Source organism: Pteropus vampyrus, unplaced genomic scaffold, assembly GCF_000151845.1.
Source record: "Pteropus vampyrus isolate Shadow unplaced genomic scaffold, Pvam_2.0 Scaffold221, whole genome shotgun sequence".
Classification (NCBI taxonomy): Eukaryota; Metazoa; Chordata; class Mammalia; order Chiroptera; family Pteropodidae; genus Pteropus; species Pteropus vampyrus.
This window is the reverse complement of record NW_011889002.1, coordinates 1,966,099-1,985,873: the sequence shown is the minus strand read 5'-3', so window position 1 is coordinate 1,985,873 and position 19,775 is coordinate 1,966,099. Positions and strand designations below refer to the sequence as shown.

Below are 19,775 nucleotides of genomic sequence, written 5' to 3'. Positions count from 1 at the left end.
AATTGGACGCATTTTTATACACCAATAATGAACTATCAGAAAGAGAAATTAAGAAAACAATCTCATTTACAGTTGTATCAAAAACAATAAAATACTTTGCAATCAACTTAACCAAGGAGGTAAAAAAAACCCTGTACTTGGAAAATTGTAAGTCATTGAAGAAAGAAATTGAAGACAATTCAGATAAATGGAATCATATACTGTGCTCATGGTAGGAAGAATTAATATCTTTAAAATGTCCATAGTACCCAAAGCAATCTATAGATTCAATGCAATCCCTACCAAAATTGCAATGGCATTTTTCATAGAACTAGAACAAATAATTATAAAATTTATAAGGACCCTGAATAGCCATGGCAATCTTGAGGAAAAAAAGAAGAAACTTGGAGGTATCACACTACCTGATATCAACCTACACTACAAGGCTATAGTAATCAAAACAACATGGTAGTGGCATGAAAACAGATACATAGATCAATGGAACAGAACAGAGCCCAGAAATAAATCCATACCTATATGGTCATTTAATCTACAATGAAAGAGACAAGAATATACAATAGGGTAAAGACAGTCTCTTCAATAAATGGTGTTGGCAAAACTGGACAGGTATGTGCAAAAAAATGAATCTGGATCACCTTCTTACACCATATACAAGAATAAACTCAACATAGATTAAAGACTTAAATATAAGACCTGAAACCATAGAACTTCTAGAAGAAAACATAGGCAGCAAACTCTGATATTTCTATTAGTAATTTTTTTCTGATATATCTCCTTGAGCAAGGGAAACAAAAAAAAGAAAAGAAAAAAAGAGAAGAAAAAATACGCAAATGGAACTACATCAATCTAAAAAGTTTCTTCACAGCAACAGGAGCCATCAACAAAATGGAAAGCCAGACTACTGAATAGGGTAAGGTATTTGCCTATGATACTATCCAAAATCTATAAAGAACTCCTACAACTCAACACCAAAAAAAAAAAAAAAAAAAATCCAATTAAAAAATGGGCAGAGGACCTAAATAGGCATTTCTCCAAAGAGAACATACAGATGGCCAATAGACATATGAAAAGATGCTCAAGGTCACTAATCAAAGAAATGCAAATTAAAACCACAATGAGCTACCACCTTGCACCTGTCAGAATGGCTATCATCAATAAGTCAACAAACAAGTGTTGGAGAGGATGTGGAGAAGAGAGGAACTCTTGGCCGCTGTTGGTGGGATAGCAAATTGGTATAGCTACTATGGAAAACAGTTTTGAGTTTCCTCAAAACATTAGAACTACCTTTCAACCCAACAATCACACTTCTGGATATTTATCCAAGGAAAACCAAAATACTCCAGAAGATTTATAAACCCCTGTGTTCAGTGCAACACTATTCACAATAGCCATGATATGGAAGTAACCTAAGGGTCCATCAATAGATGATTAGATAAATTATGGCACATATTAACAATGGAGTATTACTCAGCCATAAATAAATAAAATTTTGCCATTTGCAAAGACAGGATGGACCTAGAGGATATAATGCTGAGTGAAATAAGTCAGAGAAGGACAAATACCATATGATTTCACTTATATGCTGAATCCAAGGAACAAAAGAAACAAACTAAATGAAAATGACTTATAGAGAACAAATGTGATTGCCAAATGGGAGGGGGAGTTGAGGGCTGTGTGACAAAGGTGAAGAATGAAGTACAAATTAGTTGTTACAAAATAGTCACAGCGATATAGAGTACAGCATAGGGAATATAGTCAATAATGTGATAACTACATTTAGTGTCAGATGGGTACTAGACTAATTGGGATCACTTCATAAATTATGTAATGTATAACCACTGTACTATATATCTGAAACTAATGTAAAATTTAAAAAATTCAGTCCATAACATCCAGATTATGCAACTTTTTATTAGTAATTTGAATATCGGTACCAAAGTTTTAAAATATACTAAACCTAAAGGGACAACAAATATATATTTAGAAATTTGGATAACCTTATCCGAGTGCAAAGGTGGGGCTGAAATGAAGAAGATAAATTCAAAAGAAATAAAAGTTTAAAATTGTATTTAAGTTTTTTAAAAAATCTGTTCTATGATTGGTAGGGCTTGAATTTGATAGTAACAAAAGTTCTAGATGATATTTGTTGACAAGAACTAACTGATGCAATGTGCCAATGCAGTCTTATACTTTAATAGAAATAATAGCTTGATCAAAAGAGGCCACCAGTCTTTCTGCACTCCTCCTTGAGTAAGCCACTTTCAGGAAATTGTATTCCGATACAGAAAATGTAAGAAAAAATACAGTCAAACCTATGATTTTATTTCTGTTTGGAGCAATGTAGACACTGACTAAGTGGGTTTGTATAGACAATTACTAAAATGCCTGTGAAACGAATAGTGATATAATTAGTATAAAACATTTGAATTTTATAGAGAAGAAAAACAGAATACTTTGTAGATTTGTAAAAAGTAAGCAAGAATGCAGTAGTTTTATAGTAAAAGTACATCAGAAAACTAATAGCTAAACTGATAATCTGGGTCTAAATCATTGCTACTCAAAATGTGGTCTGTAGATCAGTAGCATTGACATCGCTTGGGAGCTTGGTAGAAATGCAAACTTCAAGCCCCTCCTAGACTAATGGAATGAAAGTCTGTATTTTAACAAGATCCTCAGGTGACTTGATCATTAAAGTTTAAGAACATGAAAAACTCTGAACTTTAAATGTATTCAATGAAAGCTTTATAAAGCTATAAACATGATGTCTCCAACCTTCTATATCTTCTTAAGGCATGATGCAGTAATTTGGGTAAGTAATAAGAAAAATGAAGGACAATATAATAGTGATGGCTTATTTGACTATTACATTGTCCTTCCAGGCAATTCCATCATTCTTACATTTTTATATTTTTAAATGTTTTTAGTATGGATTGAAATGATGACATAATTCCTAGGTTGGTTAAATAGCAAAATGTTTTAAGATATAGAAAAATAAGGTTACTAAGATCCCATAGTGTGTCTTAGATTGATAAAAGGGGTCCACTGGATTCATATGTTAACTGCAAGATAGAATAAGTTTTTTCTATTTTTAAAATACATAAACAGATTTTTTCTTTATTCTTTGGAAGAATGAAACATCAAAAAAAGAAAGTAAAAAAATAAAATGGGTTCAGTATTCCCTGATGATATACAGATTGTTGAGTGTTAAGGATCTTTCAAAATATATTGGAAGCCAGATCACATATATTAAAGTATAGCTAAGGATGCAATAAATGTAAATATCAAGTGACTACCGTGAAGATTTAGAATAGAGTTTCATTAATCCGTATAATAAATATGAAGTGCCCATTTTGTGCCAGGTATTGTTCTTAGAATTGAGGATAAAATGGACTATTAGAGCTTATGTTTATTAGAGGACCCAGACAATAAAATTAATCAGCTGGTGGAAATTTGTATATAGATTAAGTGCTGTAAGGAAAAATAGAGTAGGTAAGGAAATGGAGAATGATTCTGCACCACAGACTAGGATGCCACAAAGCAGATGCTTTTTTCCTCTTTGTAATTAGGCCCATGAGACATGGATCAGGGAAACATGTAAGGAGTTGCTATTTGACCAGACACTGAATGACTTGAGATAGGGAATGATGTGGGGGAAGTGGAGTATAACAAAGCTGCAGTAATATTTTATGTCCTAAAGAAGACTTCATGTCCTCCGTTGAGTGAGACTGCCCTGCAGTGTCAGAGTTACCAAGAATGCAGATAAAATCAGCCCCTATTTTCTTCATCAACTTAGTGTCCTGAGATGTACTACAGCACAAGAACATGAGCGTGAGCTCTGCCAAAGCCCATTCTCTGCTATCCCAGCTCTGAAGCCTTTCAATCTGAAGGTATACAAAGATGGATTGTTACTGAACTTCATTCAAGTTTCACACAACAGTACCACTGGAGCTCTCAGCCTCAATTTCTGCAAATTGAAAAGCTTTTGTAAAAATCATATATAATAAATATCAAATGTCTGGCACACATCGTTAGACAGGAGCTATTATTACCAACTATTATAGTTAGTTCATTTTCCTTCTAGATACTTTGACTGTCCTGATTAAATTGATATAAGACAGGTTAACAGGAGAAAAATTTAATTTCATATGTATGGGAGCACCATAAAGAATATGAGACTCAGAGTGTCCATAGCTGGCAGCTTTTATACCTTTAACACAAGGAAACAATAAGTTTGTGAAAGATCAATACGACAAAGGGGTTTAGGTTTGGAAAAGCAAATTAATGAAGTAACAAGGCTTGTTTATGTAGCCTTCTTCCCTAAAATCCCTGTCTGGTGATAAGGATGCCTTCTACCCTTTTCACATGGGAGATTTACTTCCTGCTTTTAGAGGGAAAAAGGAGGGTCAGTGTCCTTCCTGTACCAGTTGTTTCTTAAGTAACTTTAATTCAAAAAGTGGCATATTTTGGGGTAGTATATTCTGCTATCCTTCAATTTATATCTGTCATGAAATGTGGTAACCAAGTATAAATGTTCCACAGATTCTTCAATACCTTAGTTTCAATCTTATGAAAATTATTCTATAACATAACAATTTAGAGTTACCATAAATAAATAAATACCTATTCCCTACCCTCAACCTAACTAAGTGTATTGTTCCCTCCAGAGTATAGTAGGGGGAGGTCAAGATGTTGTGTGGATTGGCCTCTCAAAGGCAGTTTAGGGGTATGAGTGTAAAATAAGCATAAATATATATCATGTGAAGTCAGCTGCATGAAAGCCAAATAATTTTGTCTTTTAGCCATCCTCCAAACTTCCTAGTTGTGTTCACAAGTGTGAACACATTTTGACTCTTCAAATATATGAGAGACTGAAGTAAGCGTTTGGATACTATGTCTTCTTCTAAACTTAACAGTCAGTTTTGTTATCTTAATGGCTTTGGCTCATTTTAAAAAGCAGTGAGGAAGGTAGTTGGTGGTGGGAAATAACTATTTCGATTAAATAAGTGTCGCTAAAACTACAAAATGCCTAAACATGAAGGAATGCCAAGAAGGAGAAATGCCTGAAGGAGGGAAGAAAGGAAGGAAGCAGGGAGGAAAAGAAAAGTGGAATGAAGGCAATAAAAGGGAGAAGGAAAGGAATAGAGAACGTAAGAGAGGGAACAAGAGAAGTAGCAAGAGAGAAAAGAGGGAAGAAGGAAAGGAATTAAAAAACAATCGAGTTCTATCATTTAGAGATCAGAGAAACCATAGACCGAGTTTTCACAGTGGAGTTTACTTCTGCTTTGCTTCTTGTTTTAGCTTTTGTAGAATAGTTCTTAATCATGGTGCTGACAATTCTGATTGCAAGACTACTTTTGCTGAAGAAAATCTGAGTTGTCATGGTGTTCAGGATGAGGCTGTACCAACAGCGATCACAGTTTGTATGTTCACAAACAGACCAGGAAATGGCTTTCTTTGAGATGCCCCACGTCATGTTGAGCTCCAACTAATGCAGTTAGGGCTGAGTGGGAATCCCAGTCAGCATCATGGTGGTAAAAATCTAGGTGTGCTCTTTATGGTTCTCCTATTTCCCAGTATTCTCAGAAAGCAACGGTTGAGGCAGGAGTGCATGGTGGTCCAATCCACCAGTATTGGGAGTTGGGTGTCGCATGACCAGGTAAAAGGAGCAGGTGCAGATCACCATGGTGTTATGCAACACTGCTCCTGGTGGTAAGGATGAACATGGTGCGAGAGGTGGTTATGGCAGTTGTAGTGGATGTGGTGAGGTGAGTGGAGGCCAGCTTGCTCTGAGTTACAGCTCTTCAGTCAAATGCATTTCTGGTGTTCTTGATTCTTTTCTGTAAATGCTACTTTCCATATAAAATTATTTCTCTTCAGCATGAAGAACATCTTGAGCACACTTCGTAGTGCAGGTCTCCTAGCTACAAGTTCTCTCACTTATGCATATATGAAAATATCCTTATTTCACCCTCATTTTTGAAAAATATTCTCCCCTCCCCTGAAGTCCCCAAGCAACCATGATTTGCTTTCTGTCATACGAAGTTTATATTTTCTACAGTTTCATGTAAATAGAAATATATAGTATGTACTCTTTTTGTCTAGCCTCTTTAATGAAGCTTCATAATTTTGCGATCCATCTACGGGTGTGCATCAGTAGTTCACTCCTTTATATTGCTGAGTTGTAGTTCATTGTATGGCTATACCACAGTTTATCCATTAACCCGTTGATGAGTAATTAGGAGGTTTTCATTTTTTAGTGATTATAAGTAAAGCTGCCATGAATATTTGTGTATAAGTCATTGTATGGATATATGCTTTGTTTTCTCTTTAAATACCCAGGAGTAGCATGTTAGATCCTAGTTGAATGTTTATGTTTTTACTAAACTGCTAAACTGTTTTTCCAATGTGGTTGTACATCACTTTTTTACATTATTTTTTTTTTTTACATTATTGCCAGATGTGGTAAGCAATCAGGAATACACAATTAAATAAGGCCCTACTTGCTTCCAATCTTTCCATCCTACAGCTATTGCTATAAACAGCCACAAATTGAATTCAAAGTCATAAAACATGGACTTTACTATGTGGGCAAGGAGAAATCACTGAAGTTGTCCTAGTAGTGAGCTCAGAGAATTTTGGCAAAGAATTCTGTGGGCTGGGGTACTTGAAACATTGTCTGGAGGAGGGGAAGCTGTGACCATAGATAAGCATCTCCCTTGTCTCAAAGGATTTTTCCCTCTGTGTGGAGGGGTATAGCCAAATGATGACAGAGTGGGGCTGTCTAAAGTATTGAGTTCAGGAGAACACCCCTTTTGCCTAAGGGCAGTACTATTTCTCTCTCTCTCCTAATCTGTCCAAATTTTAACCATCTTAAAACCCCATCTTAAGTCCCCATTCCTAAATCCTCCATCATTGTGGCAGTTCTCTGTATCTCCCTCTCAATGGTTTTCTGTTTGCCTTTGTATTTTTCACTTTCCCAATTTGTCTGTAAACTTTTGCGTTAACCACTCTATCCCTTTTTTCTTCAAATGTCCAACAAAGTACTGTGTACACAGCCACTATTCAAAGATGCTGGTTGAATGAATGAAGTGCTGGTTTTTCCTAGATCATAGGTTATGATGTTAGTCTTGAAAAATTGTCCAGCATGCTTTTGCATTTACACGTGTAGAAACTAGTATACAGTTAGTTATTCATTGCCCAAACTCTGCTCTGTCATCCTTTGCTAAGTATTCATCCTTAGTTATTAACTAACACTACCAAAACTCTATACTTAAAATTATGTTTTACTAATCCAGGGTAAATTTTGATTTGTTCTTCTGATCTCATCTGATCATTGTCTTTAGACTACATTCCTTACTAACTATTAAATAACCCAGAAATAAAGAAGTAATTTTTTTCAGGTTTCTGATTTTCTAAGCATTGGCTTTATTTCTGTCAAATAGGTCAGTAGAGACTCTGGCCATTACCATTTCCCAGACGAGTCATGTGTCAGTGTATTTGTATATGCTGATGCTTCTCCTTCAAATGCTCTTTCTTTCCTTCTCCATCTAGATGATGCCCTAGAGTCTTTCAAAACTCAGTGACAACAGCAGCTTTTCCTGGCAGGCTTCTCTTTTTAAGAGATCTAAATTAAATTTCCTACCTATATGTCCTTTGTGTTTGTTTGTTTCAGATATACAATGTAATGATTTGATATTTTGATATATTGCAAAATGACCACCACCACAATAAATCTTTTTACGTAGTTATATTTTTTCTTGTGATGAAAACTTTTAAGATCTACTCCTTGCAACTTTCAAATATAAAGTATTAACTATAGTCACCAACTGTACATGTCCATGGCTTAACTGTTTTATAACTGGAAGTTTGTGCCATTGGTCCACCTCCCACACACAGACCCTCCGCCTCTGGCAACCACCAATCTGTTTTCTGTATCTGAGTTTTAGATTTCTCCATATATGATCATATGATATTTCTCTGACTTATTTATTCCCTTAGCATAATGTCTCCAAGGTCTGTCCATATTGTCAAAAATGGCAATGTTTCCTTCTTTTTTATGGATGAATATTTCTTTCCTCTACATTCTTACAATATATATCTATAAAATTCTTTCATCATATTTAAGACACTAGGTAATTATTGCTTTACTTCTCTATTATGCTATGTGAAGATAAGTACCGTGTCTCATTTGATTTTGTATTTCACCATCTAACATGGTGCTTGCACATAGTAATGTTAGGTAATTGGTTAATGAATCAGTAAATTAAACTGAAAAGAATGAAATGCCCCTTCTCATTCATCTTTCTCTGTTCTCTCTTCATATCATCCTCTCTCACTTTTCTTTCTGCTCTTCCACTGTGACTACATTTCTGCAAGATTATAGAAATAATACAAGCTTTCTGACTTTTAATTAGAGTATTCTGTGATCTACAGATGTTGGAAAATGGATTTTGAACCTTAGCAAATATACTGAAAAAGCTTAAACATTTGTGGGTGGATGTGGCAATGAAAGACAGATTTCATTGGTATTTGTATGAGGATGGGTACATCAGTAAGGTTAACATATTTTGCTCAAGAACAAGAGATCTAGACAGATCTGCCCTGTTCTAATGGCAACAAAAATCGCATTCTGTCACACTGAGATGTTAAGTAACTGACCTTTCTCGAGGTCTCCAGAGATATCTTTCATAGAACCTAAAGATAACACTGTTTAAAAACTTCCAAGCTTTGTTTAGCCCAGGTACTTTTTATAGAGATATTAGTAAATAATAAAGTTTCTAATACACTGGCCAGGAGTAGTAGATACTAATAAATGTTAGTCTCTACTCCTCATCCTCCTTCCTAAAGTTCCCAAAGACCTAAGTTTCCTTGAAATTTCTCTCAGGATTGTCCAATATCCACAGTGTGGTGGTTAAAATTTGGGAGCAATATCTCAGCTGAGGGGGTTCCCCTGTGAGGAATGAGGGGACTCAGCACCACTCCCCAGGGTTCCAGTGCCAGGGAGGGAAGTCCTCAAGACTTTAGGCTGTGAAAACCAATTGAGACTGTGGCTGAGTGAGGCAGAAGGCTCCTGGAGTCCCAGGAATTCCTCTTAAAGGGCCTGTGCAGGGACTTACTTGTCCATGGACTTTCTCGCTAACAGACTCACTTGCTCTGAGCTCCAGCACTGGGGTAGCAGCTCGAAAGGCCCCAGGGAAATATAGGGAGGAACTGAATTATTTGGCTTCAGGGCAAGGGCTAGAGGGGCAGCTTTCTCCCAGAAGAAGTGCAAGCAGAAGCCGTTGTTCTTTTGTTGAGCCCTCCCACTATCCAGCATGCAGATGTAGATGGATATGATACTTCAATCTCTGTCAGCCTAGCTAACATAACACTGTTAACCCCTCTTCCCTGATGGTTCTCTGAGATTCTACCCCACCCAACTTGCAGGCCCACCCAATCCACTTTGAATGGCAGTTCTTTACAAATGGTCTGTCTTGGCTCATGCTTTAGCTTTTTCTAAAATCTCTCAAAGGTTCACGTACCCAAACAAGCAGCATCTGGCCTGGGTATGCCCTGTATCTCTTGCTAAGTAGTCCCAAGCCCAACATTAGCAACAGCTAGCCTTGGTTCACAGCTTAGCCTCTCCCAGGCAACTCCAAGCCCAGCACAAGTAGCAATCATCTGCAGATCACTTTGTAGCTCATACCAAGTGACCTTGTCTTGCACCAGAGCCCCTCCCAAGAGGCCCCAGAACCAACACATGCAGTAGCTAGCTTCAAACCACATCAGAGCACTACCCAAACACCTCTACAAATGACACACCTAAAGGGCAGACTGGGCAGGCACCAGAGCCCTGCTAAAGCAAATCTTACTCCATAGGGTCAGCCCCTGCTTCTCCACTGTAGTTATTGCCAGTCTTCACAACAAATCAGCCTGAAGGTCAATCCCTCCCATTGATATACCAACAGCAACCAAGACTCAAATATAGTAGGAGGGCACACACAACCCCAACAAGGGGCATACCAATAGCACACAGCTCAGGTGACCAGAGAGACTGTGCTACTGGGCCCCACAGGATGCATATTCTACATAATACATAGAAGCAAACACAGGGAAGCAGCCAAAATGGGGAGACAAACATGTACCAAATGAAAGAACAAAACAAAGCTCTAGAAGAAGCACTAAACAAAATGGAGACAAGGAGTCTACCAGAGTTTAAAATACTGGTTATAAGGATGCTCAAAGATCTCAGTGAGAACTTCAACAAAGAGACAAGAAACATAAAAATGTAGATAGAAAATAAGAATTAGTCAGAAATGAAATATAATAAATGGAGAATACATTAGAATAAACCAATAGTAAATTAGGTGAAGCAGAGGTCTGAAGCAGCAGTTTAGAAGATAAGGTAACAAAAAACACCCAATCAGAACAGCAAGAAGATAACAGAATCCAAAAAAGTGAGACTAGTTCAAGGGCCCTCGGGAACAACATCAAGTATAAAAACATTCTCATTATAGGGGTATCAGAAAAAGAGAGAGAGCAAAAAATTTAAAAAACTATTTAAAGAAAAGGCAACCTGGTGAAGGAAATAGATATACAAGCCCAGGAAGGGCAGAGAGTCCCAAACAAGATGAACTCAAAGAGGCCCACACCAAGACATATCATAATTAAAATGCCAAATATTAAAGACAAAGAATCTTAAAAACAGCAAGAAAAATATTTAGTTATCTACAAGGGAGCTCCATAAGACTGTCAGCTGATTTCACAACAGAAACTTGACTGGCTAGAGGGATTGGCAGGAAATACTCAAAATGAGGAAAAGCAAGGACCTACAACCAAGATTACCCAGCAAAGCTATCATTTAGAATCAAAGGACAGATAAAGAGCTTCCCAAACAAGAAAAAGCTAAAGGAAGTGTTAAAAAGATGAAGGAGGAGAAATATAAATAATAAAATGGCAACAACTACATGTCTATCAACAATTCCTTTAAATGTAAATGGATTAAATGTTCCAATCAAGAGACATAGGGTGGCTAAATGAATAAGAAAACAAGACCCTTACATATACTGCCTATAAGAGACTCACTTCAGATCAAAAAGCATACACAGATTGAAAGTAAAGAGAGGGAAAAAGATATTTCATGAAAATGAAAATGAGAAAAACAAAGCTGGGGTAGCAATACTTACACCTGACGAAATAGATTTTAAAACAAAGGCTCTACCAAAGGACAAAGAAACCCGAAACACTACTTCAAAGGGACATGTGCATTTATATATTTATTGCAGCATTATTTACAGTAGCCAAGATATGAAGTCAACCTGGGTGTTCATCAGTGGATAACTAGATAAAGATGATGTGGTACATATATACAATGGACTATTATTCAGCCAAAATATATATATATGAAATCTTGCCATCTGCAATGACATGGATGGACCTACAGGTATTGTGCTGAATGGAGTAAGTCAGACAGAGAAAGAGAAATGTCATATGATTTCACTTTTATGTGGAATCTTAAAAACAAAGTAAATGAACAAACAAAACAGAAACACAGAAATGGGTGCTAGATTTATCAGGTGATCATAAGTTATATAAATGCCTAATCACTGTGCTGTATTCCTGAAACTAACATAATATTGTATGTCAACTATAATTGAAAAATAAAAAATTATTTCCAAAGTAAATAAAAAAGAAAAATTAATTTCTCAGGATCAAAGTCACCAATAAGGAATAGGTCCAAATGGTGTGTGCCAGTAACCAAACATGTAGTTCTTCTTTTCAGATGCCAGTAAATTAATTCTCCTCTTTAGCACTTACACTTTTTTTGAGAATGGGGTATTTTTGCACTCCCACTATCGATTATAGAGAACATTTTCTATGAACTTCTGGGAGTTGTCATACTCATGTATAGCCAGGGACCAATCCATTGGCCCCAAATCCTCATCAAAGATCTCTTTCCCAGGAACATTGGGGAAAGCTCTGTATCTTCTCTTTGCTTGAAAAGGTGCTGCAGACCTTTGTAGAAGGTTAGGGAACACCTTAGGTATTTTGAGCAGTGTAATAGCAGACCAGCATGAATAGCTAAATCAAGAGCCAGAAGCCAGTTTATCAACCTTAAGAATCTGAGCAAAAATTCTCCAATCCCAATTTGAATTCAGTTAAAGTGGCAATAATTTGATGTACCCTAGTGACACCATTTATTGTAATATTAAATAGATGCTAATTATTAAAAAGTTTCGGAAATAAAATATAAAAGTGATGGGAAAAAATGGCTATAATGCTTTATTTCCTTATTTGAAAAACAAGCCCCCTTTAAAGCTTTAGATTCAGCTTTGTGATACAATTCAGCTGAATTTTCATTTAATAATTACATTATATCCTGCAGGAATAGACTTTCCCTGTCACATACAACTCCTATTAACTGCAACAATAGAAGTTGCCTATGGGAGTGTTTATAACCCTAAGCATTTTAGATGGAAATGAAATTAAAGTCAATAACTCTTCAATGTTCAAATGTACAAAGCCTGTTTTCAGGACTCCTCTTGCCTAAGGAAATGAAAGAGGAATTGTTTCCTTCCAAATCCTTATAGGCTTGTGAGAGGTGGGGCCACTTTTACTAATTTACTTTTTTTAAGTCTTTGCAGTCAAAAGTCCTTGAAGCTAGGACCCTTGGAGATTCTGTGAACTGCACATTGTTGATAGTGGTTTGTTCTGAGAGTTTCCAAATCCCACTTAAATCATTTTTAATTTTTTAATTTTTTAATTAATCATTTTTTTATTTTTTTCAGGAGCATCTAAAGGCTTTTGATGATGAAGTCAATGCTTTTTTGGACAACATGTTTGGACCTCGAGGTAAGTGAACTACTTGAGAACTTAATGTGGAAGGAACACAGTATTTGGTTACAGAAGATTATATCACTTTTGGTGTCTTCAAAACAGCATTTAACACTGAGAAACTTAACTTCCCTCACCTTTGCTATCCTTCTCTTAGAATATATAGAAGTCTTCATTTCTCCTGCTCAGCCTCTCTTGGGATTAAAGTTCTGGGAGTGGGAAGCAGGAATAGAATGCAGTGTAATACTTCCTTTGGTGTCTCTCTCTAGCTACCAAAGTTACTAAAAACTGGCCACCAAAGCAGGCTGTACCTTTCCTTCTGAATATATTCTACTTCTCTCTCTACTGCCCATTCACCCTTACCTTCCTCACATGCATAGTCATGTATAGTCTTGCTTCCCTTACAAGTCTTGACAGATTCTCTTTAAATATGTGTGAGCTTTCTCTGCCCAGGGCCATTAGATTGAGCTTCTAAGCTATCAGTCATTCCTCCGTTACCAGTCACTTAGACTACTACAGTGCGCCAATTGATGTATATTTAATGACTCTTTCCCCTTAATTCAGCACTAAGTCATTATAAGGTATCTTAACTAGTCTCCCTTTTTCCAATCATTTATTGTTAGCTGGAATAATACTTTAAAAGCCTAAATCATAGTATATGGTACTCTAGCTTAACACTTATCAGTGTCTTCCCAGTGTCCTTAGGATAAAAACCGGATTTTGTATCATGGACTACATACCCTTGGATTATTTAGCCCCAGCTACTTCTCTAACAGTAAGCACCATTATTCCTCATTCATTTTGACATCTGACATCTTTCACTTCCTCAAATATGTAAAATTCTTTCATACGCTGCTCCTTGAGCCTGGAATTCCTCCCCACTATCTTCTACTCCATCCCGCAATATAGTGAGCCCCTTCTCATACTTCAGGTATCAGCTTAAATGTTACCTTCTCAAGTAGGCTTTCCTTAACAAAGATATCAGGGAATTTGCCCTTCTGAAGGAGCCCCCTTCTTATTCTGTATTTCAACCTCCGTTTATTTCTTTCATACACATTATTGTTATTAATAGCTCTTTCTCCCATGAGGTCAGGAGCCATGACTGTTAATCTCCAGTGCTTATTACAGTTCCAGGAACATATTAAGTCCTATATATTTTGCAAATAATAAATTCTAAACAATATGTTTTGTTTTACTTGAGCCTTGGTGGTTCACAAAGCTGCGAAAAATCTGCAAGTTATTTCCTCAGCACTACTGGGTGAGGGGAGGGAGGAGATGATGTTTCCTGTTCCTAAAGTCTTTAAACAGAATCACTTAAAGATTATTTAGCCCACTCTCCAGTTTCTATACAGGCTCTATAAACTATTCTAAGTCATTCTAAGTGAATGACTATATAGTTTTAATAAAATGATATTCTTTGATTATATAGGGCTTTTTAAAAAATGCTTTCACAGAGTCTGGTTTTATTTTTTCCATTTTATCCTTGTGATGATCCATTGGGATAGGCAGGACAGGATACCTATATCTCATACCATACTTTATTTAATATGATCTCTGCCTTACAGTTCTAGTGGGTAGTGTAGAGGGCATGATGCTTTAATTTGGTCTTGGAGGGTTTTTTGGTGATTGGCTTTCTATTTGACACTTCTACTAGTGAGTTAAGTAAAAGTCTCCCTGAGCCAGCTTCACACTGAACTTTGCTGTCAGTAAGATCTTCATGATCTGGAATTATGTGAGTATGGGATCAATTAAGGATTGGATTACAGTTATTTACTCAGCTCTGGTCATTTTTATGAACATTTCCTTTGTAGAAAAAGAGACTGTAAGGTCGGCAGTTCACCAATGGACTACTAGGTGATCTCCACAATGACAGATAGCCTGGCATCCAGGTCATCACAAATCCTTATCCCCTTCCTAAAAGTGGCACAAGCTTCAGTTGACTGACAAGCCACCTAGTAAGCTTCTAGGTGTCCCCAAGTCTTTTCTGATTTTACCTACACCATATCATCAAGTGATATTCTGGGCAAATACCTGACACAGATGCAGAGCTAACACTTCTCAAGCCCCAGAGATAATCTTGTCATGAGTATTTGTTCCATCCTTTGGTTGGAACAGTTATGATCCTCCATAACAGTTGTGGCAAATATTTATAGGACCACGAAATAAGAAAATGAAAAACTTCAGGTGCTGTATTAGTTTTTCAATATGTGCTTACCTCAGTGTGCCAATTGATATATCTTCAATGACAGTTACCTCTCAAATCAGCGTTAAATGGATATGTTATAAGTGAGACAGAATAGAAATATAAGACCTAGTCTCTCTCTCATGGAGCATACACTGTAGTTGGGAGGGTAAAACTAGCACATCTGAAACAATTGGAAAGCCATGAAGTAAACCATGTGTATTAGTTTCCTAGGGCTTCAGTAACAAAGTGCCACAAACTGCAACAACAGCAGTTTATTCTCTTACAGTTCTGGAGGCTACAAGTTTGAAATCAAGATGTTGGCATGGCCATGCACCCTCTGAGGTTCTAGGGAAGGATCTGTTCCATGCCTTTCTCCTAACTTCTGGTAGTTTCCAGGAATCTTTGGCATCCTTTGGTTTGTAGATGTATCACTCTAATCTCTGCCTCTGTCTTCACATGGTGTTCTCTTTGTGTCCCTGAATCCAGATCTCCCCTTATAAGGATACCAGTCACCTGGTTAGGGCCCAACCTAATCCAGTATGATTTCATCTTAACTTAATTATATCTGCAAAGACTCTATTTCTAAATAAGGCCATAATCACAGATACCAGAAGTTAGGACTGGAACATCTTTTTAGGGAACACAGTTCAACCCATAACTCCATAAAAGGAGATAGCTGGTTAGTGCAAGTTACTTAATTTTTTTTTACCCCATGTGGCTCAATTTTTCTCATATGTAAACTGGAGATAATAATATCACCTATATGTCTGTTACCTTAACTGTGGTGATGGCATCACAGATATTTACATATGTCCAAACTCATCAAATTGTACACATTAAATATGTGCAGGATTCTGTGTAATCAAGTATACTTCAATAAAGCTGTTAAAAATAATATATATAATATTACTTTGAGAGTTAAATAAGTTAATACATGTAAAAGGCTTGAGAACAGTGTATAGCACAGAATTAGTGCTCAGCAAATGTTATTTATAATAACAGTATATAGCCATAACAAATTATAAAATGATCATTTTTTTGTCACGCTGATGAGAAGCTGTAGTTACGAAAAGAACGGTAGGAAATGGCTCCCTTCAGAAGGCAGTACCTTTATCTGAGTATTAAAGAGATGAGTAGGACTTAGATATGGAGAAAAACATTAGGAAGTGGCACAAACTTTTATGACAGATAATTATGAGCTAATTGTATGAAAGGTAATATCTGTGAATCACATGAATGTTCCTTTCTTACCTTTTTTATCTCTATCACAAATGGGAGAAGTTTATAGAATAAGTAATGGGGTATAGCACTCTTTCCCCTTAATTCAGCACTAAGTCATTATAAGGTATCTTAACTAGTCTCCCTTTTTCCAATCATTTATTGTTAGCTGGAATAATACTTTAAAAGCCTAAATCATAGTATATGGTACTCTAGCTTAACACTTATCAGTGTCTTCCCAGTGTCCTTAGGATAAAAACCAGATTTTGTATCATGGACTACATACCCTTGGATTATTTAGCCCCAGCTACTTCTCTAACAGTAAGCACCATTATTCCTCATTCATTTTGACATCTGACATCTTTCACTTCCTCAAATATGTAAAATTCTTTCATACGCTGCTCCTTGAGCCTGCACTTCCTCCCCACTATCTTCTGCTCCATCCCGCAATATAGTGAGCCCCTTCTCATACTTCAGGTATCAGCTTAAATGTTACCTTCTCAAGTAGGCTTTCCTTAACAAAGATATCAGGGAATTTGCCCTTCTGAAGGAGCCCCCTTCTTATTCTGTATTTCAACCTCTGTTTATTTCTTTCATACACATTATTGTTATTAATAGCTCTTTCTCCCATGAGGTCAGGAGCCATGACTGTTAATCTCCAGTGCTTATTACAGTTCCAGGAACATATTAAGTCCTATATATTTTGCAAATAATAAATTCTAAACAATATGTTTTGTTTTACTTGAGCCTTGGTGGTTCACAAAGCTGCGAAAAATCTGCAAGTTATTTCCTCAGCACTACTGGGTGAGGGGAGGGAGGAGATGATGTTTCCTGTTCCTAAAGTCTTTAAACAGAATCACTTAAAGATTATTTAGCCCACTCTCCAGTTTCTATACAGGCTCTATAAACTATTCTAAGTCATTCTAAGTGAATGACTATATAGTTTTAATAAAATGATATTCTTTGATTATATAGGGCTTTTTAAAAAATGCTTTCACAGAGTCTGGTTTTATTTTTTCCATTTTATCCTTGTGATGATCCATTGGGATAGGCAGGACAGGATACCTATATCTCATACCATACTTTATTTAATATGATCTCTGCCTTACAGTTCTAGTGGGTAGTGTAGAGGGCATGATGCTGTAATTTGGTCTTGGAGGGTTTTTTGGTGATTGGCTTTCTATTTGACACTTCTACTAGTGAGTTAAGTAAAAGTCTCCCTGAGCCAGCTTCACACTGAACTTTGCTGTCAGTAAGATCTTCATGATCTGGAATTATGTGAGTATGGGATCAATTAAGGATTGGATTACAGTTATTTACTCAGCTCTGGTCATTTTTATGAACATTTCCTTTGTAGAAAAAGAGACTGTAAGGTCGGCAGTTCACCAATGGACTACTAGGTGATCTCCACAATGACAGATAGCCTGGCATCCAGGTCATCACAAATCCTTATCCCCTTCCTAAAAGTGGCACAAGCTTCAGTTGACTGACAAGCCACCTAGTAAGCTTCTAGGTGTCCCCAAGTCTTTTCTGATTTTACCTACACCATATCATCAAGTGATATTCTGGGCAAATACCTGACACAGATGCAGAGCTAACACTTCTCAAGCCCCAGAGATAATCTTGTCATGAGTATTTGTTCCATCCTTTGGTTGGAACAGTTATGATCCTCCATAACAGTTGTGGCAAATATTTATAGGACCACGAAATAAGAAAATGAAAAACTTCAGGTGCTGTATTAGTTTTTCAATATGTGCTTACCTCAGTGTGCCAATTGATATATCTTCAATGACAGTTACCTCTCAAATCAGCGTTAAATGGATATGTTATAAGTGAGACAGAATAGAAATATAAGACCTAGTCTCTCTCTCATGGAGCATACACTGTAGTTGGGAGGGTAAAACTAGCACATCTGAAACAATTGGAAAGCCATGAAGTAAACCATGTGTATTAGTTTCCTAGGGCTTCAGTAACAAAGTGCCACAAACTGCAACAACAGCAGTTTATTCTCTTACAGTTCTGGAGGCTACAAGTTTGAAATCAAGATGTTGGCATGGCCATGCACCCTCTGAGGTTCTAGGGAAGGATCTGTTCCATGCCTTTCTCCTAACTTCTGGTAGTTTCCAGGAATCTTTGGCATCCTTTGGTTTGTAGATGTATCACTCTAATCTCTGCCTCTGTCTTCACATGGTGTTCTCTTTGTGTCCCTGAATCCAGATCTCCCCTTATAAGGATACCAGTCACCTGGTTAGGGCCCAACCTAATCCAGTATGATTTCATCTTAACTTAATTATATCTGCAAAGACTCTATTTCTAAATAAGGCCATAATCACAGATACCAGAAGTTAGGACTGGAACATCTTTTTAGGGAACACAGTTCAACCCATAACTCCATAAAAGGAGATAGCTGGTTAGTGCAAGTTATTTAATTTTTTTTTACCCCATGTGGCTCAATTTTTCTCATATGTAAACTGGGGATAATAATATCACCTATATGTCTGTTACCTTAACTGTGGTGATGGCATCACAGATATTTACATATGTCCAAACTCATCAAATTGTACACATTAAATATGTGCAGGATTCTGTGTAATCAAGTATACTTCAATAAAGCTGTTAAAAATAATATATATAATATTACTTTGAGAGTTAAATAAGTTAATACATGTAAAAGGCTTGAGAACAGTGTATAGCACAGAATTAGTGCTCAGCAAATGTTATTTATAATAACAGTATATAGCCATAACAAATTATAAAATGATCATTTTTTTGTCACGCTGATGAGAAGCTGTAGTTACGAAAAGAACGGTAGGAAATGGCTCCCTTCAGAAGGCAATACCTTTATCTGAGTATTAAAGAGATGAGTAGGACTTAGATATGGAGAAAAACATTAGGAAGTGGCACAAACTTTTATGACAGATAATTATGAGCTAATTGTATGAAAGGTAATATCTGTGAATCACATGAATGTTCCTTTCTTACCTTTTTTATCTCTATCACAAATGGGAGAAGTTTATAGAATAAGTAATGGGGTATAGCTTGAGAAGATACTTTCCATAGCAATGGCACTCTGTAGGGTGGGGTGTTTTAAAGAGAGACTAGGGTAGATGGAATAGGGTAGAGCAGAAAGAGGGACTGAGATTAGGAGAACCACAGATATCAAGAAAAGGGCATTATCTTTTGGAGAAACCATTTCCTTACAACTGTACTGACAGATTAAACACAGCATGCAATTTTTATAATTCTGGGCCAAACCATTATCTTTATTTAAACAACAATTTTAAAAAAGCAAAATAGAGAACAAAAGTCATTTTGTACCTACAATTATTTTCAGGTGTTGCTAATTATAGATCTGTTATGTATGTTTTGTTTAGGTTTTTAAATTTTCACTCTCCAGAGGAAGACATTCTTGATATGTTTAGGTCCTTGCCTCCTGGCTGTTTGTACTTCTAGTGCATGGTCAGGTTTGGGTCCCTGGCTTTATTTTCTACTCTCAGTTCTGAACCATCAGCCCTCAGGCTTCGCCTTCACTGTCTTCAGCTGTCATGCTTGCATCCCA

General features: G+C 36.6%; 1 protein-coding gene across 1 annotated transcript in view; it reads left to right on the top strand.

Annotated features, from left to right (window-relative positions):
• ELOVL2 (ELOVL fatty acid elongase 2) overlaps window positions 1-19,775 on the top strand; it is an 80,268-nt gene that overhangs the window by 36,682 nt on the left and 23,811 nt on the right. The window contains exon 2 of the mRNA XM_011373238.2: window positions 12,768-12,831. Coding sequence (XP_011371540.2) covers window positions 12,768-12,831 — 64 coding nt within the window. The remainder of the gene's footprint in view (window positions 1-12,767; window positions 12,832-19,775) is intronic.